The sequence below is a fragment of the Medicago truncatula genome, chromosome 3, assembly GCF_003473485.1.
Source record: "Medicago truncatula cultivar Jemalong A17 chromosome 3, MtrunA17r5.0-ANR, whole genome shotgun sequence".
In the NCBI taxonomy this organism is placed as follows: domain Eukaryota; kingdom Viridiplantae; phylum Streptophyta; class Magnoliopsida; order Fabales; family Fabaceae; genus Medicago; species Medicago truncatula.
The window spans coordinates 57,752,802-57,780,383 of NC_053044.1; the positions used below are offsets into that span (position 1 = coordinate 57,752,802).

The 27,582-nt window shown below is 35.4% G+C and overlaps 1 protein-coding gene across 3 annotated transcripts; it reads right to left on the bottom strand.

The window, feature by feature from the left end:
- Positions 1-601: 601 nt before the first annotated feature.
- Positions 602-26,508, bottom strand: LOC11415330 (phosphatidylinositol 4-kinase alpha 1). Of its 3 annotated transcripts, none has more exons than XM_024779369.2 (26): positions 25,319-26,500; positions 24,641-24,982; positions 24,346-24,510; positions 23,596-23,766; positions 23,251-23,409; positions 23,028-23,155; positions 22,574-22,880; positions 20,005-20,173; positions 19,135-19,352; positions 17,024-17,182; positions 16,717-16,899; positions 15,599-16,138; positions 15,139-15,498; positions 14,073-14,287; positions 13,075-13,258; positions 12,782-12,918; positions 12,537-12,687; positions 7,721-7,987; positions 6,886-6,963; positions 6,639-6,683; positions 5,055-5,227; positions 4,748-4,943; positions 2,189-2,329; positions 1,642-1,850; positions 1,262-1,423; positions 602-1,105 (listed from the first exon to the last, which is right to left on the bottom strand). In XM_024779369.2, the coding sequence occupies exons 1-26, from the start codon at positions 26,309-26,311 to the stop codon at positions 847-849; spliced, it is 6,111 nt and encodes a 2,036-aa protein (XP_024635137.1). In that variant the 5' UTR covers positions 26,312-26,500; the 3' UTR covers positions 602-846. The 3 variants fall into 3 exon arrangements, with proteins under 3 accessions (XP_024635137.1, XP_003603887.2, XP_024635138.1); XM_003603839.4 differs by having other exon boundaries at positions 24,346-24,507; positions 25,319-26,499; XM_024779370.2 differs by lacking the exons at positions 602-1,105; positions 1,262-1,423; positions 1,642-1,850; ... (1 more) ...; positions 4,748-4,943; positions 5,055-5,227 and adding an exon at positions 5,360-5,789 and having other exon boundaries at positions 25,319-26,508.
- Positions 26,509-27,582: the final 1,074 nt, after the last annotated feature.

The following is a 27,582-nucleotide window of genomic DNA, read 5'->3' on the forward strand; positions in this document are numbered from 1 at the left end:
TATACAGTTTATTGCTGTATAGTTTACGTTTTAACTCGACTTGTCTCTTTCGTCAAAAACCAAAAAACTCGACTTGTCTCTTTATCATAAAACTACACCACTCTTTAAATTATGAGATAATTAATTTTGTGCTTCGGTGGAGTTCCTCAGTGTAGTGTTTTATCATTATGCATCTAACAAAATTTGTTTGTCCCAAATTATGTTATTTTACAAAACATTATTACTTTTTTTCTTTTATTCTCTTTATTATTATTATTATTATTATTATTATTATTACTCTATCGTTTTCCAATTCCTTTGATTTATCCTTCCCATACCATCAATGAAGAATATTTTTGTAAAGTGATACATGATTTATATTCTCTATACAATATTAATTTCATTCTTTAATTTGTATTGAAATTGTTAAAATGACATAATTTAGGAAATATGGAGTATATAGTAATAGTAATAATAAACATATGGAGTAATAGTGATAATAAACGGTATACCAAAAAATAAATAGTAGATGGATTAGATTAAGTTTTGCCATTTCAATTTTTTTTTATGAATCTCTAGAAACAAAAAAACACAAATGAAAAAAAGTACCCAAATTGAGCGCTAAGGAAAAGGATGGTATCTCATCACCGCAGTGAATTGTATTTAATATTCAATAAGATTTACACAACTGTATTTTTACATCAAGAGGGACACGCAAAATGAAAAAAACAGAACTACTATTCCCTCCTCAATACTATAATGGAGTAAATTCCTCAAAAAAAAAAAAAAAATCAAAATATAAAACAACAATGAATGTAATACTACAAGCAAACATGTACACGTTATAGGTCAGTTCTATATTATCTCTCACTTTTCAATGCCTTGCTGCAGATACTGTATCAAGTCATAACCAGCAGTTGTCCACTTATTATAAGCATCTTTACATACATGGGTCATGAAATTAGCCGCCTCACGCTCACTCATCTCCGGATGAAATCTCTTCCGAAGATTACCAATGGGATCACCCCTGCTGAAGCAAGGTAACCCACTATCTAGCATCAATGACACAGTTGTGATGATCCCTTCCATATGCCGACGGGCAGCGAGGTATCCTTTCACACATAATCTAGACGTGCAACAAACATTGAAAGAACGGTTAATTTTCAATATATAAAAGAGAAGAAAAAAAGGGAAATTCTTTCAAAAGAAAAAAAAAAAAAGGAAAATGCTTAAAGGGGAGGGCGGGACTTATTTGTGATCAAGCTAGAAATGCCATTTCTACCTTAAAAATTGGTTCCATGTATCACTCTTCATAGCACCAGATGGATCTAGTAATTGTGTCATCTCGTGGCTCAGCTTAAAATGTGCACTTTCAAAACGCATATTCCCACCTGGAGAAGTTTCTAGAATGAAACCGAAGTCAATATGAACAAGCCTCCCAACACTGCAACAGCATATATAATATTAGTCATAGATTTATTGGACCAGTACTTCATAAACTTGCAGAGTTGCAGTAGGAGAAGAAAACACAGAGGGAATGAGAACCGACAAATAAACTGAACCAGGATGTTTCAGATGCACAAAAAGCTAAACTTAAATTAAATCCACTGGCGATTATAATAAGAATTGCTGACAAATTAATGAAGATATAAATATCTTTACTTATCAAATAGAAGGTTCCCATTGTGCCTATCCTTTGGTTGAAGCAAGAGACTAGCAACAGCATAACCAGCACTGCTAATGATGAAGTTCTGGCGTGCAGCCTCAAAACTGGAAGACCCAACAGGTCCATAGTCTTGCTGAAATATTTCAAACAACCCCCCGTCAGTTGTTTCTCCCATCTGACTTCTACTACGTGTATTAGGCACAACCTGGCAAATGTACAAAAGAAAATTACAAATCCAGAAAATAAATATCCTACGTATGACATAAAAAATAATTATCACTGATATCATTCCCAAATATACTGATTGAACGCTATTTGCTATTTCATAAGCCCAAAAAGGAACTTCAAGATTAAGATTAATAACTGACAATTGAATCTCTTAAATTATTCATCAAAACAAGGTATTGAACTATATTCGTAACTGGAAAATGCAAGATTGAAACTTGAAAGTGTGAAATGAAAATTTTATTGTTACAAATACCCAATCTCACAGAATTATCATGATGCTTCAGCGTGTTAGGATTTCGAAGAAAAAAAACTTACCTCTATTATACCTTTCTCTGGACCAGTAGGAAGAACACCATAAGGAAATAAATAAAGATTTAATCCGATGGCTTCAAATATATCTCTAAGAAGTGCTATTACTTGAAGGGCAAGAACATCTTGTCTACAGTCGTCTCCAACCTGGAATGTAAGAGAACTCAGTCATCCAAAGAACGAAATTAAAAAAAATACTCCATCTGGTCCGTTTTATAAGAGACACAGGTCAACAAAAGTGTCGAAATGAAAACTTTTGTTGACCCATATGTCTCTTATAAAAAGGAACGGGGGAGTACAAGCTAAGCACAATTGACAAGCAAGAAAATAATTACGAGGTGCAAAAAAATTGGGTTATCTATAGACAAATTGGAAAAATTATAATATGCAGCTACTGATTAGTCAATTTTTTTCATATAAAGACCAAAAATAATTACTGATATACTCCATTTTTAGGAGCTAATTTATAAACTGGCTTTGTTTGACACATGTCATTCAGATATGTTAATATATAGGCTTAATTGATCTGACGGTCCTTTAACTTATTTCTTTTATTCAATTTGATCCCATAAGTCTTAACTTTATCAAACATGTCCCTTAACTTATTTCTTTTACTCAATTTGGTCCAATTTTTATAATTTTAATCCCCGAAAAAAAGAGACCGTTGGATTACGAAGGTCTATCAGATTTTATCGTGTATCACTAACACCTAAACCCAGCAAATTTAATCATCTTCTACTCAAATCTTCATCTTCATACAACATTCATCAATCTTCATCTTCTTCATAAAAAATCCAATTTTTTTCTTTCAAAAATTATCATTTCAACTTCAACAAAAACCACATAATTAAACACTTACTTAAATCTAGAATTAACACCACCACCATCATATAACTCAATCAAAATTTAACACTCATTTATCAAATTCATCACCTTCAACCACAAATCCAATTCATCTTCAACGACAAACTCAATTTAAATCAAATTCATCACCTTCAACTACAAATTCAATTCATCTTCAACTACAAACTCAATTCAAATCTGACAATATTCATATCTTCTTCTCTCAAAGACCAAAAAAATCATCAAAATTGTCCCAGCAACATATAACTTTTTCAGATCTGAGTTTGCATCACTTTCTCTCCATTTTTTTTTTTTTTAATCAGCATATATATGTATAAGAAAAGCCACGCACAAGAAGTACTAAAAATGGCTAGCTGTTACAACCCAAAAAACACCCCTGGATAATGATAATAGCGCAGCAGCCAAAGGTAATAGCAGGAAAAGAAAAAGCCAGCATGACAGGAGGAAAACAAAACCAGTAAATCCAAAAAACCAGCTAAATACAAACCCCCGTAACACAGGACAGCAATAATAAAAACCTGCTACAATAACAGCTTAAAGAACCCCCATCACTTTCTCTCCATTAATATCCATTTTAATCGATAAACTTGCAACTAACAAATCAAACACATAATCTGCAAATTGAAACACATAACCATTGGGAGTGAGAATAATTCGGAGTGAGAATTGGAATGAGAATGATTCGATTTTGAAGGAAATGTTTCGAGGAGTTTTAAAGATTTATGGGTATGATGATATTAGGTGTTGTTGTTAGTGGTAGTGGTTTAGTGATGAGAAGATGATGATAATGGTGATGAGATGAGAAGTTTTGATGTTAAATTTATATTTTTTTTGGGGTTTCTGGATTTTTTTTTTTATGAAGGTTAGTTTTAAAAAACATTTATTATGAAGGTTGAAAGAAGATGAAGATGGAGGAAGAATATGAATAAAGCAAAAAATTAGGTGTTGGTGATACACTGTAAAATCTGATAGACCTCTATAATCCAATGGTCTCTTTTTATAGGGAATTAAAATTATCAAAATTGGACCAAATTGAATCAAAGAAATAAGTTAAGGGACGTGTTTGAGAAAGTTAAGACTTAAGGGACCAAATTAAATAAAAGAAATAGGTTAAGGGACCGGCAGATCAATTAAGCCTAATATATATGTAACTGAACTATGGGCTAGAAAGCACAAGTCATGCATGACATGGAAGTGTGGAAAAGGAAAATTTTAAATAAATATAAGATACTGCAACAGCACAGCCGTAACACGATACATAAAATTAGTGTGTAATTAATATAAAAACAAAAATCTTTATCAAATGAATGAAAGAATCAATGTATTATTATATGTATCTAACTATTTAGGTATTTTCAGTTGCATTGATAAAAAAGTTCAAAAAACGAAAGTAAAATATTGCAAAAGTAGGCTAAAAGAGTTTGTGAAGTGTTCGCCACGACACAACTATTTTAAAGTGTCTGGGCGTCCTTGATTCTGACCGCTTCTATCAAGAGAAGCTATCTCTAGCCATCTACTCACTCACCAAAAACAAAATTAATACTTTACAATGTGCAAGTAGAGTATACATGAGCCATATTAAGTGAGAATGTATTCAACGAGAGCTAAGTTACCATGTCCCTATAGTCATAGTGCAACGATTTACAGGTGTTATGATAAGATGACAGTAATTGTAAATGTCAATGCTTGAATTGAGACTACCTTGAAAATGCAAGCTTGTGGCTTTATATCATTTTTGTCCCCATCTCGGTCAACTACGTTAAATGTTATCATGATTGGGACTTTTGCGGCTGATTGTAGGGGAATGCCACTGTCTACCTGAATACCCCTAACAAGCTTACTAGGAGCTGTTGGTAGATAAAGGTCTTCGCCATCCAGTTCAATTTTTTCCAACTCCCTATCACATATAGTAAAAAAAATAACATTAGGTCCAATGAATAATAATTTGAAAATTTAACTTGAAAATTATTAACAATAAAAAGTATCCCTTCAGACATCTGCCCAGTACCTTTTTATACCAGCTCGGCGTTCTTCTTTAGGGATCGGATATAATACACCGGAAATAGATGTAACTTTGTCAAAGAAATCAAACTCCCTGTTAAATATATCGAGTGCCTTTGGACTAAAACCGTCAATTATATGTTGCCTTACCGCTGGCAGCAGTTCTAAAAATGAACCATTCTGAAATAAAAGGACAAACTAAAGTAAGTATGATTTGAAAGAAAAAAAACTCAGCAGGTTCTAAGATAAAACAAAGTTTACTTTGAATATATTTAGTTATATTTTCACAAAGGGAGTGCTACCGATTGAAAGCCAGATCTGAGGATTTAAGCAAGACTAGAAAGATGTATTAGCCAAAGGAATCTGGAGCAATAGACATGTCATGAAGTCAATACTGACATAAAACAAGCATCGTTGAGAAAATTATGGAAACGTAGAAAATGGATTAGAGGAAAGAGAATCTGAGAAAATTTCTGTTTTTCCCTGTAAGGAATTATTCCATTCTGTTACTCAAACAACTTTTTCTTCTGCCTCAATTTCCACCAGCTCCAATTACACGTGAGCATATCTCACGACGTTGTAGACTGAAGCCAAGCCAGTAGAATCTGGTCTTGTTGTTCCCAGGAATCAAATTCAGGAGAAACGTGATTGCATTCACGTCTTCAAGAGGGTTGAATATGGTAGGGATCGACGGATTAACGAGAAAATGGTATAGCTTGCGCGCTTTGATAACAGGTTCAACCTGTTGACACCATAGGAGATAGGGCCCGTTTGTTACGGATTAAAGTAAAAGTGATTTTGACATTAAATAATTTAGAGATTATATTTTAGAGATTTTATGAAAAATCAGAATCTATTTTGTGTTTGTTTACCATAATAAAAATCACTTTTTTTTAAACAAATAATTTAGTTTGTTTGGATATAACTATATAAAAGGGATTTTTTGTTACAAAATTAGTTCAATCTTTTAAATCATATTTTCTCTCTCCTCTAAAAAAAATCTATTTTTTGAGAAGCCGCTCTTAACAACCTCTCATTTGGATCTGTTTTTAGATTTTTTTTAGATTCTGATTTTTTTAAAAAGTTATAACAAATGGATGCAACACTCTTAAAAGTGATTATTTTTTTGTAAAAAGTGATTTTTTTTCCTAAAAAAAACTATAACAAACGGGCACTTAGTTGTCCGAATCAAAGCTTTTAGGAAATGACAGAAAGAGTTCTTCCTCGCCTAGGAAGATGATACAAGACTGAGAGGAGGTGGTGATGGCATAAACGTCACCGGCGACGGTGGATTTACCGATGAGGTCACTGGATCTACTTGAACTTTTAACGCATTGATAGAAGTATTGAAACTCGGAATTTAAGCATTTTGTAGAGAGATTTCAGACAGTAATGGCCTGATTTTCAATATATATATATATTCTACATTCTGAAAAATGTTTATGTACACAACAAGCATGAACCCTAGCATTTCAAAATAGATTTCAGTTTTAAACTCATGATGTTTTTGTTGGTATATACTAGCAATAAGATATAAAGAAACTTTTTCTTACAAAAAATAAAATAATAATAAAATTTGATGTTAGCATACCTTCACACTATTTGGATCTTTCCCTTCCTCGGGTACAGTCTCACCCTGTCCAAAAGAAACTCAGTGCTTTAACAACTTATTCAATAAAAAACAGAGAATTTCTAATGAATAAATAAATTCCATACAATGGATCATAATCTTCCGGTAAGGCAAATACATTTATAAAAAGAATAGTTTACACAACATAATAAATGAATAACAATTACTTTCATGAATAAAAATTAATAACTAATAACACAATTTATACCTGCAGATGCCAGATAAGAATATGGGCAAATATGTCACTTCTTTGAGCAGCTCTAAGCAAATAACCTTCCACTAATCTCTGCAAAAATATATATGCAGCTGGTTATCAAATGAAAACACTGAAATACACAATAAATGTTAAGAGTGAGGTAATTAGACAAGTCTATTACACATGGTTGCCAGTTAGGTAAGTTAGTTATTGTCATAACTAAAGAATAACTAGCTTACAATCATTCAGTGGTAAGGTGGTTCAGACAATGGCTATATAAATACAGTTCAATGTACAAAACTAAATAAATCAATGAAATAATTATCAGATTCAGCTATGTTTTATTTCTCTTTCACATAGAATCTTAACAATAAAAAATATCATAATATTGGTGTGATGTTCTGTCAACTTTTAAATCACTTCATAGAGTTAAATTCGGTAAAGCATATAAAAAAATAAAAATAAAAATAAAAAGACCCAAAGACGTTTCAGTCAAAATGGGGTTTTTCAATTTGTCGAAACAAATTGCATCACGGCATGAAAATATTCTGAAAGTTCAGGGAACAGGACAAATAACTCAAAAAGAAAACCACAATACTGCATAGTGAGACTCAAGACGGTGAAAACATATTCCCACCCTTAATTATCTATATAATTTTGTTAGTCACCATTATCTTTTAAAATCTTGTGTATTGTCTAAATGACTTAGCACAAGGCTTATTTATGCTGTAGATGTTGAATAGTCAACGAAACAAAAGCATACAATTAGGTTTTATGTGACAAACAGTAGGAGGAAACCCAAACTATGGGAATAAATCATGAATTTAAGTTTCAGCGGATATCTAACCCCTTCATCGTGTCGCAATGTCTGCACCAACTGTGGCATGAAAAAAGTCACACGTTCAGGAGGATAGGATTCTAAAACCCTTAGAACGTATGCCATGACCCGTGGATGGCCCTTGTATGCAGGACTAAGGAACTCTAGAGCTTGTGTAATAGAACACGGAGCCCAATGAGGCAATTGTTGTAATAGCACTGAATTATCATCAACAGCCTTTGGAGTGATGAAGTAAGGCAATGCTTCCGGTATATTGCGTACGTCCACTATATGTGCCTGCAAAGTGAAGCTATTATGTCATATTTTCCAAGATAATAAATTTAGATGAGAGTGAACAACTAGAATCACATGAATGAATACACACGTGGACACACACACAAAAGCTAATCTGCACATTCACAACAATAAAATATACTCTTGAGGAAAATATAAAACAGAATTATCTGACATGACAAAAATTAACGACTATGCATTGTAATTTAGCTTCAAATCCACGTTTACCCAGAAGTAACATAATCGGTACTTTTGATTTTTCCACTTTCCATTTAGAGAAATCAAATGTCTCATTCCCATTGTCATGTTGTGTAAATTTCTATTTGCTGCCACAAACAGTTTTTTTTGTATTGTAGCAATTTTTGTTACACATGTTGTCATGTTGAATTTTAACCAAACTTAAGTTTACAAAATGAAACTGATTCAAACTTGCTTGCTTTTGCAAACTTTAATTCAAACATGCACTTAGACTTTTCAACTTGAATTGATACTGTCAAGTTTAGTTTCGAATTAATGTTGGCATATGATAGGATCTAATATGTATGCATAAGCCCAAATGTTCAAGGCCCACTTAGAGGGAGTTAGTTACAATAGATAAAGAAAGTGGAGAGGTTATATAAAGGAATGAGAGGATAGAGTTAGACATCTTTGATCACAATTCAGTTAGGAACCTTATGGTTTAGGCAGAGAGAGAAACATCTCTTCTCTGAGGAGCTTCTGCTCTAGGGTTACAGGATTATCTTCTGTAATACATCTATTTTCAATTCAATAATACAATTTATTTCTTTTCTGTGAATTCGAGTTTCTATCAATTGGTCCGACCTACCGGATCAACTCTCACCACCACGGGTAACTTGTAGATGCATTAGAGATTCAGATGGAAACTGTGACAACCGCATTGCAAAGTATTGCCTCTCAGATGCAGCAACTCGCTCAACAGATGCTTCAACAGAGTGTGATTCTGACAGAATTGAGCAAAAAAGCTTGGTTCCAAGGAGGTGACTCAGGAGGGTGAAACCTCTGATGGTGATTCAGTTCAGAGCAAAATTGAAGAAACAGAGGAGAAGATGAAATTGGACTTCGATCTGAACTCGTCGACAAAGGAGAAAGAAGAAGTTTCATTGTTAACTGGGGCACTGTTTTCACGATGGATAAACTTTCAATCATCGTTAGAAAACATTCATACAGAACTGAGTAGGGAGGAAAGAAAAGTTAAACAAGAGGCTCATATCAATCCAAAACCACCGCTGAATCTGTCATGTCCGCCTTCGCCAGAAAAACCTCCGGACTCCGGTCAACCCGTGACTATAGTTCCACGGCGAGCACCGCCGCCGAGACCACCAGATCTACATGGTTTGGTTGACGGGGAAGTCTATGCGAAATCGAGCGTCAAGAAGAGAGGAAAGGTACAAAGGAGTCTTGGTGGACCGCCGTTAAAGTTGTCTGAACCACCGTACTCTGGTTGCAATTCTGATCACGAGTGTGGCTTTGTTGCTGAAGGCGAGAAGGTTCTAGAGAAGGCAGGGGCAAAAAATGAAATTGGTGAATTGTGTATCACTTTACACCTAATGGGTCACATGCACAAATATCTGCCATCCATTTTGCACAGTAATAACTTAGTACATGTGTCTTCATCAGGTCAACACACAATCTCTCTTCTATCTCATGTGTCACTTAATGATAATGAACATTCCTTACCTGCTAAGTGTCATGCTGACACAATGCAATGTGAATTGGGTCAATGCTATAACAAAAAGGGTCAGACCCAAGTTAATTTTAGTTTGGTTTTTAAAACGCTTACAATTACTATGTGGGCTGGGATGGAGCTATTTGACCCGGTTCTAGTAAATATGGTCCTTTTGGTAAAAGACAAAAAAGCCTTAGATAGACTATCTCAATATCGATTGACACTGGGCCTGGTCCAAGGTAGAGAGGTGACTGCAATTGTCCAAAAAGTGCTTTCTCCCTTCCCCGCTCTGAATTCATATTTGGTTTTTCCTTTCCATGCGTCATCCTGTCTTCATATATTTTCTTCAACTTCACTTGGATGCCTCTACATAAAGGAAAACGTTGGGGTGTCTTTGAATGACCTTTCAATTATAATAGAGTTATGGGGTGAGCTTTATGAAGTAGCAGCAACCAGGTCAAATGAACTTATGTTAAACTGCAAGATTGTCATGCTAACAAATCTGAATAGGAAAACTGAAGTTACATCCCTGAAGTCTGCATTTCAAATAGAGGTTGTAGCAATGGAGGATGTAGTAAATAGTGTTGTCATGCTGCTGAGAATTGCAGAAGAGTCAGCTTTTGACCTTTTGTTTAGATTGGATGTATTAATTGAGACTCTGGGAACTACTTTGACTGAGATGTATATGAAACATGGGCTAGTTTGTTGTGCACATGTGCTCTTTGTAGGGAAGGCATTGAGAGGAATTTATGGGAATAATGAAGACTATGCGTTAGCTTTGGGAATGATATCCTTGTATTCATGGGATTTTCCCAGGCAATGGGATCCAGGGAAGAACAATATTTTTATGGGAGTTGCTGAATATGAACATGATTGGAGAAATCCACTTTCAATCTATGGTTTGCTTAATTTGGTATATGACAGAGGGAAGATTTGGTTCAAAAGCATTTGGGTGCTGCTTATGTTGGTATATGACAGAGGAAAGTTTTGTAAAGCACATGGGTGCAATTGATGTCCAACAAGAGTATTGGAGGAATCCATTCTTACTCATTTTTCAAGTGTTTTTAAGGGGGTGGTATTGATAGGATCTAATATGTATGCATAAGCCCAAATGTTCAAGGCCCACTTAGAGGGAGTTAGTTACAATAGATAAAGAAAGTGGAGAGGTTATATAAAGGAATGAGAGGATAGAGTTAGACATCTTTGATCACAATTCAGTTAGGAACCTTATGGTTTAGGCAGAGAGAGAAACATCTCTTCTCTGAGGAGCTTCTGCTCTAGGGTTACAGGATTATCTTCTGTAATACATCTATTTTCAATTCAATAATACAATTTATTTCTTTTCTGTGAATTCGAGTTTCTATCAGCATACTACTATTACTAAAGTAAGTTTTACGGGGAAGAGGGAATGGGTTATTTTATAGGTTCTGTGCATCTGCAGAGCGCCATACCCGTTTTATTTTCTGCAACTTTCTCAGTTTAGTACTGCTGTTCTATTTTCCAGAACAGAGCACACTTTTGACTGTAAGGAGCGAGGCATCTTTTAATTTTTTAAAGTAATTTTCATATTCCTAACAAGGGTTAAAAGTTTTTAGTCCCTCCAAATATACCAAATTTTTGTTTTAATCCCTCAAGAAAAAAAAAAATCGATTTTTGGTCCCTCTAAATATTCTGTTTTACAAACGACTTTTGTTTATGACATATAATTGAAAATGAAAAGACCTTAAAATATCATTAGTTTAATAATCTAACTATTTAATCTTTATTAATTTATCTATAACTTCAAATTAAAAATTAAATTGTTAAGGGTCCAGTAATTGGAGCCCCCTGTTATTGGTTTTGTTCCTTGCGGCTGTGGTGTGGTTATGTGCCCAGCTCGCCTTTGTTTTTGTCTCTGCTGTATTTAATCACCCTTCTTTTCTTGTAAAGGGTGGTTTTGATTTTAATAAATGTGCTGTTTAAAATATAAAAAAATTTGTTAAATTTAAGATTAAATAGTTAATTATTAAACTAAGGGAAATGTTAACTTGTGCCCTTAAGGCACAAGTTAATGAGTCAAAAGTAGAAATATTTGGTTGTAATCAATGCATTTGAATTTAATTTTTTTATTTTAATTAATTGAATGCACAAAATTTAAGAATTTTTTTATACTTTTAGGTTGCTTAATGTGTGCCCTAAGGGCACAAGTTAGCATGACCCTTAAACTAATGATATTATATAGTCTTATCAAAGATATGTCATTAAAAAAAAAGTCGTTCAGAACACGAAACGTGAACTTTAGTAAAAAAGCAGGGACTAAAATTGAAAACAAAATATTTAGAGACCAAAAATCAAAGAATTTTTTTAGAGGGATTTAAACAAAATTTGGAATACTTAAGAGTGACTAAAAACACATTTAACCCTCCTAACAATACCGCTGTCAACAAAATGGTCAGATTTTTAATACAGCAAATAGATTGCTTTATTTGCAGTTGGGTGATACAAACAGAATACGACTCCCCATAACTACTAGTATGATTTCTTTTTGTTTTTCTCACCACTCAGACCTGATTTCTATGGTAGGCACAAGACAGAATAAAACATGTGTTCTTTAAGACCTTAGTCACCACAGACTTTAATTTTCTGTATCAAAACCATAAACCAATAGCAGCAGATACTGTTTACACTGCACAGCATCCAAGGGTAATACCAATTAAACCCTCAAACCAAATTATATTGCTTAAAGTATCCTTCAGCATCAAAAGAACATAGGGAGTAGTTGTTGCTCAAAACATTAAATTTTGACTTCAAAAATGGTAAATCAATTTCCATAATGCAGACACTCAATTGACTAGGCCGGTTCACAATCTTAATGGAAAAAAATACCTGAACAAGCTGAGTCACTTCAGTCTTCACAAATGTATTGGTTGGGAACCTAGAGGCCACTGATAAAGCAATCTTTGGGTCTACCGCGAAGGCAGTCCTGGTATGTTCTACCCATTTATCTGAACTAATCTTGGGTCTAGAACTACTTTCCCTGAAAATACACAGAAACCAGGTATTTGAAAGATCAGGAGAGGAAGAAAACAAAATATATAATCAAATTCCAGTCGCCAAAAAAAGATATATACTTTGTGTTAGTGGGCTGTGCCCAGACCTCAAGCCTATCAGCCTCATGTTGGCATAGCATTAAAAGTAGCTGCCTCCGTTTTTCTCTGCCAACAGCATAGTTCTCCATTTGACCCCAAACAGGATGAAAGAGATCATTCTATACATATGTAGATATTAGGATAATTGCACAAATCATTTCCAAGATTTCACAAAATATTAAGCAAAAAGGATGTACTTTTAAAATTCAAACTAAAATAATAATGCTAAAAAGCCCAGTGTAAGCGGATGTCAGTGCTAGACATAGAAATATTACCACATCAGCTAAAGGGTTCCCATTTTCTTGTCCATTTCCTTTTGAACCAAATTGAACAGCATCTCCTTTCACATTTGAAAGGTAATGAACAAATAGAGAAACAGACTGAGCCTCACATTGAGTAAAATTTGTATAGTTTGTGTCATACCATTCAGGCTCATAAGCAAACCAACCCAATGCGGCCCTGCAAATGCACCAAACAATTTCAATTAGTCCAAAGAAAGGCGAACATGGTGAATCCAGATCAGTTAGTTATCTTTGCAAGAAACTACTTGCTCTAGCAGAACTGCCAATGTGAGAGTTTCTTGCTGAGCAAGAAAATATTAAAACATGCTGTGAATATTTTAAGGACCAAGAAAATAAAGAATAAATACAAAAGGCTATGTTCTTGTTGAGAAGAAAATAAAAAATAAATACAAAAGAAACATTGTTTACTTTGACCACCTCAGTCATTTCCTGAAGTATCACATTTTAAAAATTATGTATTGATCAGATTTTAAAGATAAGAAGGAAATAATTTTGATCGTATTGTTAAGTCAAGGAGAACATAATGAGAAGATGAAAATATTTGGCATAAAAGATTCATGTGGCAGGTTCAGAAGCTGAGTACTACATGATTTCACCAGTTCCAACTCATCCCATCTAAGCCCTCAAAAGCATATTGGCATGCAGACAAAAATTGACCATCTAAAAGTGAAGCAGGCCTAAGTTGCATGGTTTTCAAAAACACCTTTCACATCACCACGGTAAGGGAATTGAAACCATGCAAGAAGAGACACTGAATAAGGAATACAGGTTATAATCTTTTGGGAATACAGAAAATGTTTTGCAAAACGCGTGCTTCGTATAGAAGAGAAGAACAAAATGCTCAATGAATAAATATTTAACAAAGAGATTGCCAACAGCCCAACAATACACTTAGATGGGTAAAGAAAAATAAATTTAATGAAAAAATGCTCAGAGAATGCCAAAGAAAAAAATTATAAGGAGCTGTTCACCGATATATCCGATCTTCCAGCAGCTGAAGCCCTGTTTGAAATTTTTGTAGATGTCCCTGAAACTGGCAGGAGCAGTACTTGAGCCCTAGAAGCATGAGAGTGAAAAAAGTGCCAGTGGCTGCAGGATGATGTGAAAAATTCCAGGGAAGCTTTGTCGTCCCCTGCAACATCCTACCGAGAAGCAAGAGTTGCTCCACACTTTGGTGTCGAACCGCCTACAGGGACAAGATAAGTAGTAATACAGGGAACAGAAAAATACAACTTTGTAGTTGAAACTAGATTCAATGTTTTAACACAATAGAGGTAGTAAGAAACAACAAAATGCCCTCTTCAAGCACTTCGATCTATGTTCGCAGGGTTAACTGTGGTGAGTATTAAGATATTGAATGTTAAAAACATGCATGAGCAATTGACCAATCATCCAGAACACCAGAAAATATTATTTGGTGGTTACTCTGGGTAAATTTTAGGTTACTGAAACTAAACAATTTGCCCAAGAAGTCACACCAAACAAAATTAGATTTACAAGGCGGTCGTGAATTATAAATAAATGATGCAGTAGGAATATCAAAACAATACAACAACAGCCAAGCCTTATCCCACTAGTGTGGTCGGCTACATGGATCAAATTACGTCATAGTGTTCTATCATAAACCATATTTTGGTCTAACACATTAATCTCCAAGTCTTTCCTAATAGTTTCTCTTATAGTTTTTCTAGGTCTTCCTCTGCCTCTCGTGGTCTGACTATCCTTCATTTGATCTACTCTCCTTATAATAGAATCTACAGGTATTCTCTCTCTACATGCCCAAACCACCTAAGCTATTTTCCGCCATATTTTCTACTATAGGTGCTACCCCAACTCTCTCTAATATTTTCATTTCTAATCCTAATCCTATCCCATTATAGGTGCTACACCAACTCTCTTTCTAATTGTTTTTCTATATTTTCTATATCAAAACAGTATGCGCACTTAACATCACAGCCAAAATAAAATAAACAGCAATTAAAAACAGGACCAAGACAAGAAAATGTAAGTTAACAAATACAGTGAGCAACTTCTAACCTCAAAACGATCAATGAGAAATCCAAGCCATAGTCGATGAGCAATTATCTGCTCAACGAGATCAATCTGAGGCTGTGATTCAGGCTCCCCGGGGGACAGGTGAGGCCTTAGTTTTGCAGCAGGCCCACAGTACCTTGCTTCAGATGCAAAAAGACCCCGCTTGGTATCAATTGTCCATAACCATGCATCAACAAGCTCAGCAAGGACAAGAGCTCCAAGCTGAGGTGCAGCAGAAACCAACCATGTCCAAATGAAAACACCGGTTTCCATTGCATCATGTGTGGAAATATATGCAGGACACCAGCAAAGCAGACGGAGAAGTTGTGAGAAACCCTCCACATTCGATTTAGATCCAGAACTCTTGTCCATAAGAAAAGCATAACTCAGATAAAGGTATAAATATGGATTCCCTAAGAGTTATAATTACTACCAACTAGATACAAGGGAGAAATGTGATTACCAAATTCGACAAAAGCAGCACAGTAGCCTGAGAACAAGTTTCACGAAATTCAGACCTGACCACTTCCCCACCTTTCTCTGCTATGTTGACAAACTGTTGAAGTAAACGCACAAACTTATTAAGCAACATTCCATTGAATGAATCATCCTCAGCTTGTGGCTGTTGAGGAAAAGCTCCAGATATAATTCTTTGAAGTCCAGCTCCAAGCCCAAGACTTGTAGGTGTAGTAGTACTGGATTGAAATCCACCAATGCTGTTATACAATCTTCTCATGCCAGCAATTTCTCCAGCGTGGTTGCACTTAACTGTTGCTGCAGCTTGGTTGCACTTACCAGAACTGATAACCTCTAAATTAAAAGATTCCGACACTTTTAAGTTTGCTCCTGAAGAAGCAGCTGCGGCAGCTAAGACTGAAGGAATATTTCCTGTTTGTGTTGACCAGTTGTCATTTTTCCCAGTGCCAATTCTTATTTCAGATAAAAGTAAAACAACGTCGATTGTCTGTGCTCTTTGCCAATTATTTGCTTTACAAAGTTTATCCTGATTTAAAATACAAAGAACCAGATGTGCCAAAAGAACTGTGAGGACTTCAAAATTAAAAAAAAAAATATAATGTAACATTTTCAATTACAGAAAAATCAAATGGAATATTATAAAATATCTCACAATACCCTTTATATTATATTCGAGTATCTTAGGTTATTTCCTAGTATCATCTTAGAGCATCTTATATTATCTCTTCGGATTAGATTTATTTTTCTCAGGGACTAAATTGGGTCATGCAAATTTTCTCAGAAACTAAAAGACTAAACTTTCATATTATAAGGTTAGATTTTAAAAACAAAGTGATAGATGGATAATGAGGCAAATCATTCGAAGTAGAAACATAGAAAATTATGGCTCAAATCATTTTTTATTTTTTTTTGTGTAGACAATGATGCTCACCACCCCAATGGAAAAGAACATCATCCAGCACTTGACATTTTCTTATAATAGAAATTTGTATTTTTATATTCAAGTAAAAATTATAAGTTTTATAAGTATAGGAAACAACATTTTAGCCCCTTCAAAGCAAGGAAATACTATTTTTTTTTATAAATGAAATAAATCAGTTAAACCTGAAGAAGGCCCTGGCTTGTGCATGGAGCATTTGAAAGCGATTTAATTATCCATTCCCGAACAATTCTCTGATACAACGAACGGACTGTCGATGTCCAAGCAGGATCGTTGATGCCGGCGGAAGAAGGGTCATCGTGAAATGAAAATAGCAATGAGTCTAAGCAGGAAGAATCCCATAAAACCTGCAAAGATATAGTTTTAATCTTAAACATAAATGACAATTCCAAGAACAGAAAAAATGTAGAGGAGACACTAGGAAAACTACACATGTAGATACACATTTTTTTAACACAGTTTAAAGTTTACCTGTGGAAACTTATCTCTAAGTTGAATTAGCAAGTTCTCTGCAATATCTCGTATATGATCCTCCCTCTGCGACAGACTTTTGATTAGGTAACAGGTATGCATTGTAAGTATTGAGTCTCGGCCCTCAGCTTCCTGGCCTATCTCAGATACTCGATCTTCCTGTAGGCAGACCAATCAGTTGTGCATATATAGAGTGACACAAATAACATACGGATCAGCCTTTAACAAAGTCAACGGCATAGACACGGTCAGACACATAAATGAAAGCACTAGTAGGTCAGATAACTACAACCCATTGCAGCACCTGAAAGGGTGTGAATCTACGCCATTTGTTGATGTACATAAACATTAAACAATATTCAGTTTGATTTTATTATTGTGGGGGAGGGATGTCCAGTTTTGGTCGAAAAGATATGTGGTTACCATCATACGTATGCTAATTATTTATAGAATAAACCCTTAAATTGGAACTCCAAATATTTTTGTCACCAAATTAGTTCCTAAAATATACAAAATGGTTACTAAATTCATCTTTTTGTTTCATCATTTCAGTTCTATATAAAGATAAATGTACTAAAAAACTGTCATAGACCAATGTGGTGACAATGTAAGCTTTGGAGGATCAATTTAGGAGCATACTCTTAAATGGAACAAAAATAATTGTTTAACAAACAACTAGTGACTTTTTGTTAAAAAAGTTCTAGGTATTGGATTGGAAAAAAAAATTACAGGCATACACTGAATTATATGCACATTAAGAAAAACACTCACAAAAAAGAAAAGGAAAAAATAAAGAAAATATAAAACTTAAATTAGAGTGAAGAGGGATGCTCACTTTGAAAAAAGTGTAAAGTAAAACAGCCAATATAATAAAAAGCATAACAGAACAAGTACAAATTTCAAAGGAAAATTTACATCAATGAAAACTATTGTACTTTTATGACAATTTCTCGTCAAACTTTCTGCACAGATTGATTAAATTGTAAAGGCTTCTTAGTAAACAATCATAAATTAAATCAACGATTCAGGTCCCTTGCCTTTATTCATAATAAACAATAAATTGTGGATACAACAAAAGCAATATTCTCAATATGAGAAAATAGAGAACGTATAATTGTTTTGCATATACATAGTGTTAAGAGTCCCACATCCGATAGAAGATGGCCTGAAAATGTGTTTATAAGTGGGGGCAATCCTCACCTCACAAGCCGGTTTTATGGGGTTGTGTTAGACCCAACCACGATTTCTAAGATGGTATCAGAGCCTCTTCAAGATCCATTGGGCCACCCACCATTTATGTCCAGGAATCAAGCCCAATTTTGCTGGTTGTGACGGGGTGTATTAAGAGTCCAACATCGGATAGAAGATGGCCTGACAATGTATTTATAAGTGGTGGCAATCCTCACCTCACAAGCACAATTTCTAAGATGCCTCAGAAGCAACGAAAAGCTCGTTTTGTTTCTTATACCTAAAAGGGTGTCGGAAAGTGAACTTAGCGAGTGGTGCACTGCGACCTGGGTCGTGAATGATTTCGGTGACTACTCCTTTAAGGTAATTGTTTCGTTCACCGAAATCGAGACTGTTGGAAATTCCGCCTTAATTGCGGTCCGCCCCTAGTCGCCTAAATTGCGACCTTTGGTTAGCCTTCATTGCAGCCTCCAACACCTTCATTGTGTTGGCTTTGAGGGGGTGGATTTAGTCCCACATCGGATAGATAGGACTCTTGAGAAGAGTTTATAAAGAGGAGGCACTCCTCACTTTACAAACCGGTTTCGTAAGGATGAGTTAGGCCCCATATTCCAACACATAGGTATTTTTTGCTACTACATGCAGCCTTTTAGATGAATAGTAAACAAGGCTCAGTTAAAACATGATTCTTCAGTATCAAGTTGATACCTCAAATTTATATAAAAAATGCTACTAAAAAAACATGGTATCGGAAGAAAAAAAACTTGGTATTCCTTGTTTTGAAACCTACGGCCCTTTGTTATTATACATAAAGGAAGTATCATCAAGTTAAACACAGATAATTTAGTTGAACCTGTTTCAAATCAGCTAAAGCTTTTGCAACAACTGAATTCAGATGAAAACATTGTGAAACTAAAACCTACCATCCATGACACAGCTGTTTCAAAAGCCCTGTGAACGATCGCAGTTAAGCACTGAAAGACAGCTGGCATTAGATTTGGAGTCTTAAGATATTCAAAGACACAAGTAAAAGCACTTCTAGCAGTATCCATAGTGGTGCCACCATTTAGGATTCCACCATTGCTGCTAAAGCGGATGATCTCGAGAAAAGCTACAGCAAGAAGATAAGTAGCCTTCACCCCTGTAAGCAAATAATGAGAAAGACAATCACCATGCCAGACATGATAGAGTGGGGGCAGTAAAAAATTAACAGGAGTTAAGAAGGAGCAAGGCAGTGAATTTCAACCCAAACCGAAAGCATGAGAACATAATGTAGAAAACAAGGGGTGAGTGAAATTTTAGTTGCTTGTAAACAGCACAAGGCTATGAACAAGTTTTCGTGTAACCAATATTCTACTAATTAAATAATAAAAACGATCACATCAACCATGAAAGTTAACATTTGCATATACAAACCGGAAAAAATGAAGTTCACACTTCCATAGAATATGACATTGATCACAAAACACATGCCATCATGTCACCTAAGACATAATCATTTGTCATGATGCTTGTTATTGGAACAATGCTATGAACAAGTTGAATGGGAAATGTCAGTCTAAGAGATTCTAAGAGATTCCAGCACATGTCCAAATGTGGTAAGTGTTAATACATTTAAAATATATCTTGATTTCGCAGACAATTGTTTCCAGTCAATAATGCATTTGACATGGGAGGAAGTGTTATACAAGGGATGAAACTGCTATGTTCCCAAGGCGAGAGGCAGCCCCTCTACAAACTAATGGTATTGACAGTTTCATAGAAATATAAGGAATATGGTAAATGCAATCCACCTGAGATTGTGGTCATTGATGCCACATCAACTCTCCCTCCTAAAGCGGCAGAAAGAGCAGTTCTCTGTGCAAGAGCGGCTTTCTCATTGCCACTGCCTTGGCGACTGCCTGGGTTGTGCAGCGCATTTAGTTCTAACTCGTCCTCAAGCCATTTCACTGAGCTAACAACCTGGACAGAAACAGAGAGACATAAGTAAAACTTCAGTTCAGAAAGGTACCTAGTAAACAGACAAATTAAGGCAGGTGAAAGGGAGTTGCTGAATTTGCAGCATTAACTTTAATCATCGGAATGGCAACTTTTCTTTAGGATAAAGAGACTTGTGAAAAATAAAATGCAACAAAACTATACAGATTAAAAATAATATCAAAGGCTGAAAACAACGTCGCTCATAATTCGCTGTTAAAATGGGAGGGGTTCCTGCAGTTGATATGAAGTTCATACTACCACAATCATATTTAACATCTTCCCAGGATTTTAAAAGTAATAATAATATAATAAGCCATCCAACGAATCAAGGTCCCCAGCAGACATGGTATTTGGTGGCAACTTGAGGATTTAACAGATCTTTGATTTTACCATTGGCCTCTCATGTTAAATCTCCTATCAGAGGCCAATTTTGACGAGCAATATCATCTGTTTTGCACATGTCCAAACTTTTTTTAATAATTTAATAACTCTGGAGGTCTCTCAATTATATGGGTATTTTTAAATATAAACTAAAAAAGTTTATAATTGGGTCCATAAATAAACTAGTCAATGATTTGCACTTAGATCCCGGAGGCAAAAAAATTAATCTGATCCTATAACTTTTAAATAATATGCAATTAGGTCCCTGAACTTTCAAACAATTAGTAATTAGATGCTGAACTTTTAAATAATTTGTAATTGGGCCTCTAAATTCAAAGACGTAATTACAAAAATTGACCTGATTAAAAAAATTAGTTAAGGAACCTAATTACAAATTATTGATGAGTTAATGGACCCAATTACAAACTTTGCAAGTTCAGAGACCTATTTAAAATCTTCAAATAGTTTAGAAACTATTTTCATAATAATGGATATAAATTTCACATTATACAACCACTATCATCAGTTTCCATAACTGTCCCTGGCACTCTAGTTTGAAACCTTGTAGCCACCATGCCAGAATCAATAAAAATAGTGCAACTATCATGCAAGATAAATATTTGTATTATGTGCATCAGTAGCTACATTAATAAATTTAATCATAACTTCCTGGTGCAAATCCTCAGTTGCAGAATAAGTATATCCAACCTTTTAGTTATTATTATATAGAAGAAAAATGCCAATGCTACTTATCTACTTGTTATTTCAATAATTGCATTCTAAAATCACGCATGCTTCAAAACAATACCTTCATTACGTATATAGTTCAAATCTCTATGAAGTCCACCTCTATTAAAGCATTCAACAAAAAAGAAGTCCACCTCTACTAAAAACGAATAAGTATGCGTGCATTGAACTGAACAAAAGAAGTCCACCTCTACTAAAGCATTCAACAAAAATGAGATGGAATAACATCGTAGATAAATTTTCTTAGACGGCTTTGCATAGACCTGACACATTCAACCTAGTGCTCATTTGGTAAATGAAACAGTCATTGCATTCACATATCTATTCCACAGAAATCAAAATTCTGGTCGGTTAGAAATTAAAAAAAATAATATGAAACGATGATTTCATTCTGGTGTTTGGTTCAGGAATATTTATTTCCCTCCTAGAGGTGAGAATGGCCAGTCCAAACACGCAGGGATTATTAATAATTGTCTTTTTTCCTTGTCTTATAATGATGACTCCATTCTATATCAATTCTTATTAACAATCATACGAACTCCATGTGATTCCCTTCTCTTACTCTAAGTCTTGAAGGGAAAAAATCAATTATTTGTGTATCAGTATTACAAGGAAAAAGACCATCCATAAGCATGAGGCCTTAAATAATACAGTTTAAAATTCAAATCAAAGTAAAAGTAAACGTGGTGAAGATCCCGATAGGTAGCTAAATGGTATTGAAGTTTTTCCAAGTAATGATGAATCATAAAAATACTTTTAGGCTTTGTTTGGGAGTTTGGAGGGGAGGGCTATGGGGGGTGGGAAATATAGGGAAAAATGGAGAAGTCTTTCAAAAAATTTGAAAAAGTTTTTTTTTACAGAATGATAAATTAACGCTTATAATTAATATATTTTTAATTTTAGGAATATTATAACAACATAGACTGAATTTGAAGAATTCATATAAACCCTCTAAAACCCTCCAAAGTCCTCCCCCAATTTCTCCAAATTAGGGGGATTTTGTATTATGAAGAAAACTAAAACCCCCAAAACCCTCCCCTCCCAAAACTCTACATTCTTTCCGCTTGCTCCTTCCTTTTTCCCAAAGCCTTCCCCTACCTTCCCCTTCAAACTCACAAACAAAGCCTATGACAAAAACAACCCAAAAGTCAAAGCAACAAATGCACTAATGTATTCTATTAAAAAAAACATGTTGCATATAAACACCAATTGAATTCTTTCCCCGATAACTAGTATATTTTGGGATCAACTTACTAGTGGAGGAGTCCCTTGTGCAATTTGATTAACAGCAGAAGACCACTCCATATTCCACATATATGGTCCATTTACAGCTTGAAGGGCAATTGCACCCATGCTTCCCATACTGTTCAGTGTACTGGAAACTGATTTCGTAGTCACCTGAGTCTTTTGTACAGGAGGGGCAAGGCCAAAAAGAGCAACATAGAACCAAAGGTTTCGAAACAGCTTTAAAACTGATGGCTCCACATTTGAAGTAGGATCAAAATCAGAACAAGCTGCCGCAACTGCAGGGAGCAAAGGACCCAGAAAATCTGCTCCACTCCTGTAGTGAGTCAGCATCAGATGTGAAATCTTCAGAAAACATGATCCACCAAGGAAATGAAGTTGAATAAAGGCCTACCAAGAGTCTCAACAAAACTTGTGGTTATATATATAACATCATGTGCTCAGCATAAAAAAATAGGTATACCTTCCACTTTTAGACTCAGCAGCTAAACCAACATCTGAGCACAGGGATAGTAATCGATGGCGATAATCTGAACGTAGTCTATCAGTAGTAAGACCAGTGGCAATAAGAAGAAACCCTGCAGGTAGAGTCTAGAATTTAATTGAACTAGTGAGAATCCATTTGATATTTACACCAGACTAATCAAATTTAACATGTGTTGTTGACATTTTGAGATACTACATACTTCAACTCTCTCAGTTGTAGCTTCAGGTGCTTCTGTTTTGCTTTCAGCTGATCCCACGCTAGAGAGTTTATTCAAGTAACTTCGAGTCATCAAAACCACTGTCTCGCGGTAAGATTTCTCAAAACCTAAACTGGCCATTCGAGACACTGCATCTAGAAGCTGTATGGTTTGCAACAAAAACAATATAAGATTCATAAACAACTGCCAAAGGATTAATAGATTGGAGCTATTCTTGCATAAGCATAATGCCTCTAGACAGTGTGCTTGTACAAGAATTACTCTAGTCACGATAAATTTAAGAATTTCACGTTAATTTTATAATATATTGAATACAAAGTTCCATACTCGGAGTCTCAATAAACTAGGAGTTGAAGCATCGCCCTCTTCTAAGCTTTCTATAAAAAGAGGTAATATCACATCTACCAGCTCAGACTTGTTGACTGCAGCACTTAGTTCAGCAAACAGGCGTATAACGTTTAGTTGTACAAAAGGAACTGCAGGTTTCTCTTGGTTGTCCTGAGGGAAACAATATTTCGAAAGTAAGTGAATGTTTAACACATAAATAGATATATGATAAAATATCATGTTTAGAGTAAAAAAAAAAATATGTCAACTATTTCGGCACAAGAAACAATGCTGAAGAAACAGGAAAAACCATATAAATAGATTTCATTGCGGATGGAAATGATGAAATTAAGGGGAATAAACTCTCATGTATCAGAAAGCACATGTGTACTAAAGTCCACAAAGTATATGGAAGTGTATAAAAAATGGCAGCCTGGTGAACTAAAGCTCCCGCATATGCAGGGTCCGGGAAGGGGTCCCACCATTTTGGTGGATTGTACGCAGCCTTACCCTATTTTTTACACAAGAGGTTGTTTCCAAGACTTGAACCTGTGACCTTTCAGTCACGTAATAACAAATAAAAATGTATACATGAATATATAAACGTAATATATGTTATGTTATATAGATAGATATGTACGCGCACACAGAAAGAAGAAAAAAAGACAGTACAATATGGACACACTCAAATATATTTTTATTTATTATCAGTTTCTGCCTCATGGATGCACAAAAAATTAGTACACAAACCTGTTCCCCATAATCATTCCGTTCACGTATGCTTGTAGCTAACCCCATTATGTACGTGTCTACAGGGGCTCGCTCCTTAGTCCAGCAGGATTCGATAATCTGACAGCTGGCCTTTGTGACACTCTCGAACATGGTCCCCTGGTTACTACTCCATGTTTCAGGCTGCTAAGTAACATTTCAAAAGAATTTAAAAAACAAGCAAAGCAAATTTCATGAAGTTATATGTCAATTGGAATGCAAGTTTGAAAACAAAATGTTTATGGAAATATGATATTGAAAAGTAACCAAAGTGCACCTGAGCACAAACGTTGAGCACAATTGGTTTTAGGCGAATGAGCAAAATCCGCAACGGCTGACCTCCTCGGGCAATGGCAATTTGTGCTACCCCAAGAAGCAAGGAACCAAAGAGCTCTTCACATGTTCTCAACTTCCTCCATCCAGATAGCAAGCACGCCTCGGCTGCATCTATCAGTATCGCAACTGCCTCATAAACCAATCTCTTGACGGATCTCGAATCAGAACCCAATGCCGAGAGGCTCTTGATTTTCATAGAAACTGCAGCTTTATAAACTGACAATTTGGTATTAATTCTAGCTTTTAGACTTGACCCCTGCTCATGCCAATCCCTCTTCCTTATCTGCAAGAACTTCCAGACATTAAAACATGTCTCACTCCTCAAATAAACCTAAACTTTAACCACTATAGTGGCACTATACCGCTATAGCATAGCGGTATTTGGACAAACTGCTATTGTTCCCCAATAAGCTATTTAGTACAAAATGTTATCAAATAGCCTCTATAGTGGCGATATAGCACTATCGCATAGCACGGAATTTTAACAATGCGTAATTGACAACACTAGTTTAAATTTTAACCTCACTCCACTATCCACATTCAACGGTGCATAAACCATGACGAATCATAACAGAGAAAATAAATACAAACTGAAGGCATTGTAAGAAAAAATGATTACCTTTAGAAAAGCAGACATAGACTGAATCTGCTTCTTCCCAATCAACCTAGCCTGCTCCAAAAGCGCAGGATCAACATGAACCTTTTCCAACACATGAGCAATCAATTTAAATGCAATTTCTTGTCTCTCCAAAAAGTCCACAGACTCTTCCTCAAAGGACGTAACCTGTTGCCCAGAAGAGCATCCACCACCATCATTTAAACCTAAATTTTGCGCCAATTGATCGGCATTACTCCTCCATATATGACTTCCCCCATTTGCCATAACCGAACCTCTCGATGAAGCGGTGCTAGCAGTGGCATCATCACCAGCAGCCTTAGAAGCCGCTCCACTCGAATTACTAGTCAGACTACCGTTATAATTGGTCTGAGATTGATGATTTCCACTCAGAGGCGAGCTCTGAGCAGAAAAATTATCGGAATTTCCGGCATTTTGCTCCCCGGGCGCGCTAGGAACAGCCACAGCAATCTGTGCCGCATATTGTTCAATCAAACAAGTAACCAATTTATTTCCATCGGAAGACGAAATAGGAAGAAAATTCTGCGACACAGCCATCAAAAAAGCCCTAGCAATAACAGAATCCTGTTCCGCAATCGCGGATAACACAACTTCACCGGTGAATCCAGCAACCTCGTCCGCGAAATCCGACGAAGATTGTGCAGCTTTGGAAACATAACCAATGAAATCGTTGAAGAAAGATGCAACGAAATCGGCGTTGAACGGTTGAGGCCAAAAGGAGTGAGTAAAGGAATGCGGAATTGAACGGAGGAACTCGATTGCGACTGATTTAGGTCGTAGATCGGTGGAATCTACGCAGTTAGATAAGAAACGAGCGACGGCGGTAACGGCATTGAGCTGAGAACGTGAAACCCTAGGCGATCCGGCGGAAAGATACTCCGGCGGTGGACATTTATCGCAAATCCACGAGAGTTTATCGGAGAATTGCGATGGATTTTGTGCAATGAGGTCGCATAATTCGATCAACGCTTCCATCACGAATTAGGGTGAAAATTCAAACGAAAAATGAGAGAATGTTGAGATTTCAGAAGAGATCGTGGCGTTCGATTCTCTCTCTAACCACGTACCAACATTGTTACTCTTCTTCTCGTCGTTGCAGTTTCCATGCCATGGTTAATGCTTTCTTTTCTCTTTTTCTCTTTCTTTTTTACTTTTTCTTTTTATATTTTTAATTCTTTTTTTTTCTTTTTCCTTTTGGGTTTGCGATAATTTTAGATTCGGGTTTTGGATTTGTCTAATTTGAACTAGAATTGGGGGTGGGGTCAGTGGGCCACGGCGTGTGTCTTGTGCCTCAGCGATACGGCATCCGTTTTCAGTTTCTCACGCGTGGGAATACATGGTGTTCATTTCATAATTATTTTTGGTTGGTGAATTCATTTTTCATGTTTTGAAGGCATTCGTTTTTTCTTTGTCACTACAATAAATAATGATAATGACTTTTTATCTATATTCTCAACTAGATTTCATCGAAATAAATATAAATAAATAGCTAAAGATCAAAATACGTCCTAGGGCCTTTGGAATGTATTTTTTTTTTAAATTTAAATTTAAACTCTCCCTCGTCACATTTATAAGCAAAAAGATAATTTTTTAGATAGTTATTCCATAAATTGTCTTAGAATACACAATGTTTTGAAGGAATCGAAATACATATTATGAGCAACGTTAAGAACATTTTTTGAAGTGTTATCGAGTATCAACAAATATGCAACATTTTGTGTAGAGCTACTACTAGCATGAGGATGAGACTGAGAAGATAAAAAAATCGGAGGAGCCCACAACACAATTGTACCAAGGCAAATAGTGATACCCACGTTGTACCCGATGGACAAGAAACATTGGAAGAAACATAAACAACAATTCACCGATATTTCTTAATCTAAGAACACTTAAATGAGATGACACAAATATCTTGCAGCTTAACTAATGTCATGAATTTGAATCCGGCATGGGCAAGCAAAAACGTTCAAACTCTTGGAAAGAGTTGATGATCACTGAGGGATTAACCTCCCAAGTTGTGAGTAGAGGATATCTGATTTACAAAAAAAAACAAAAAAACAAAAAAAATCTTTTAAGTCATGTTGAGAGAAGTTATGCCTAGGTAGCTCGAGTGTTAACCCACTTGGCTATATAGGAATCAAACTTTTTTGATTGTATTGTAACCTAATTTAAATTTGATTTGTAATTTCTTAAAAGTTTGATATGATCAGTGACAAATCCATAAATTTTAATAAGTGGGGTCAAGT

Excerpts from the sequence above, each read along its gene's own strand:
- LOC11415330 (XM_024779369.2), bottom strand. The coding sequence starts at position 26,311 with ATGGAAGCGTTGATCGAATTATGCGACCTCATTGCACAAAATCCATCG. Across the intron at positions 12,688-12,781 it reads GCACAGCCCACTAACACAAA|GGAAAGTAGTTCTAGACCCA; the intron begins GTATATATCTTT and ends GTGTATTTTCAG. Across the intron at positions 4,944-5,054 it reads CGCCGAGCTGGTATAAAAAG|GGAGTTGGAAAAAATTGAAC; the intron begins GTACTGGGCAGA and ends TATATGTGATAG.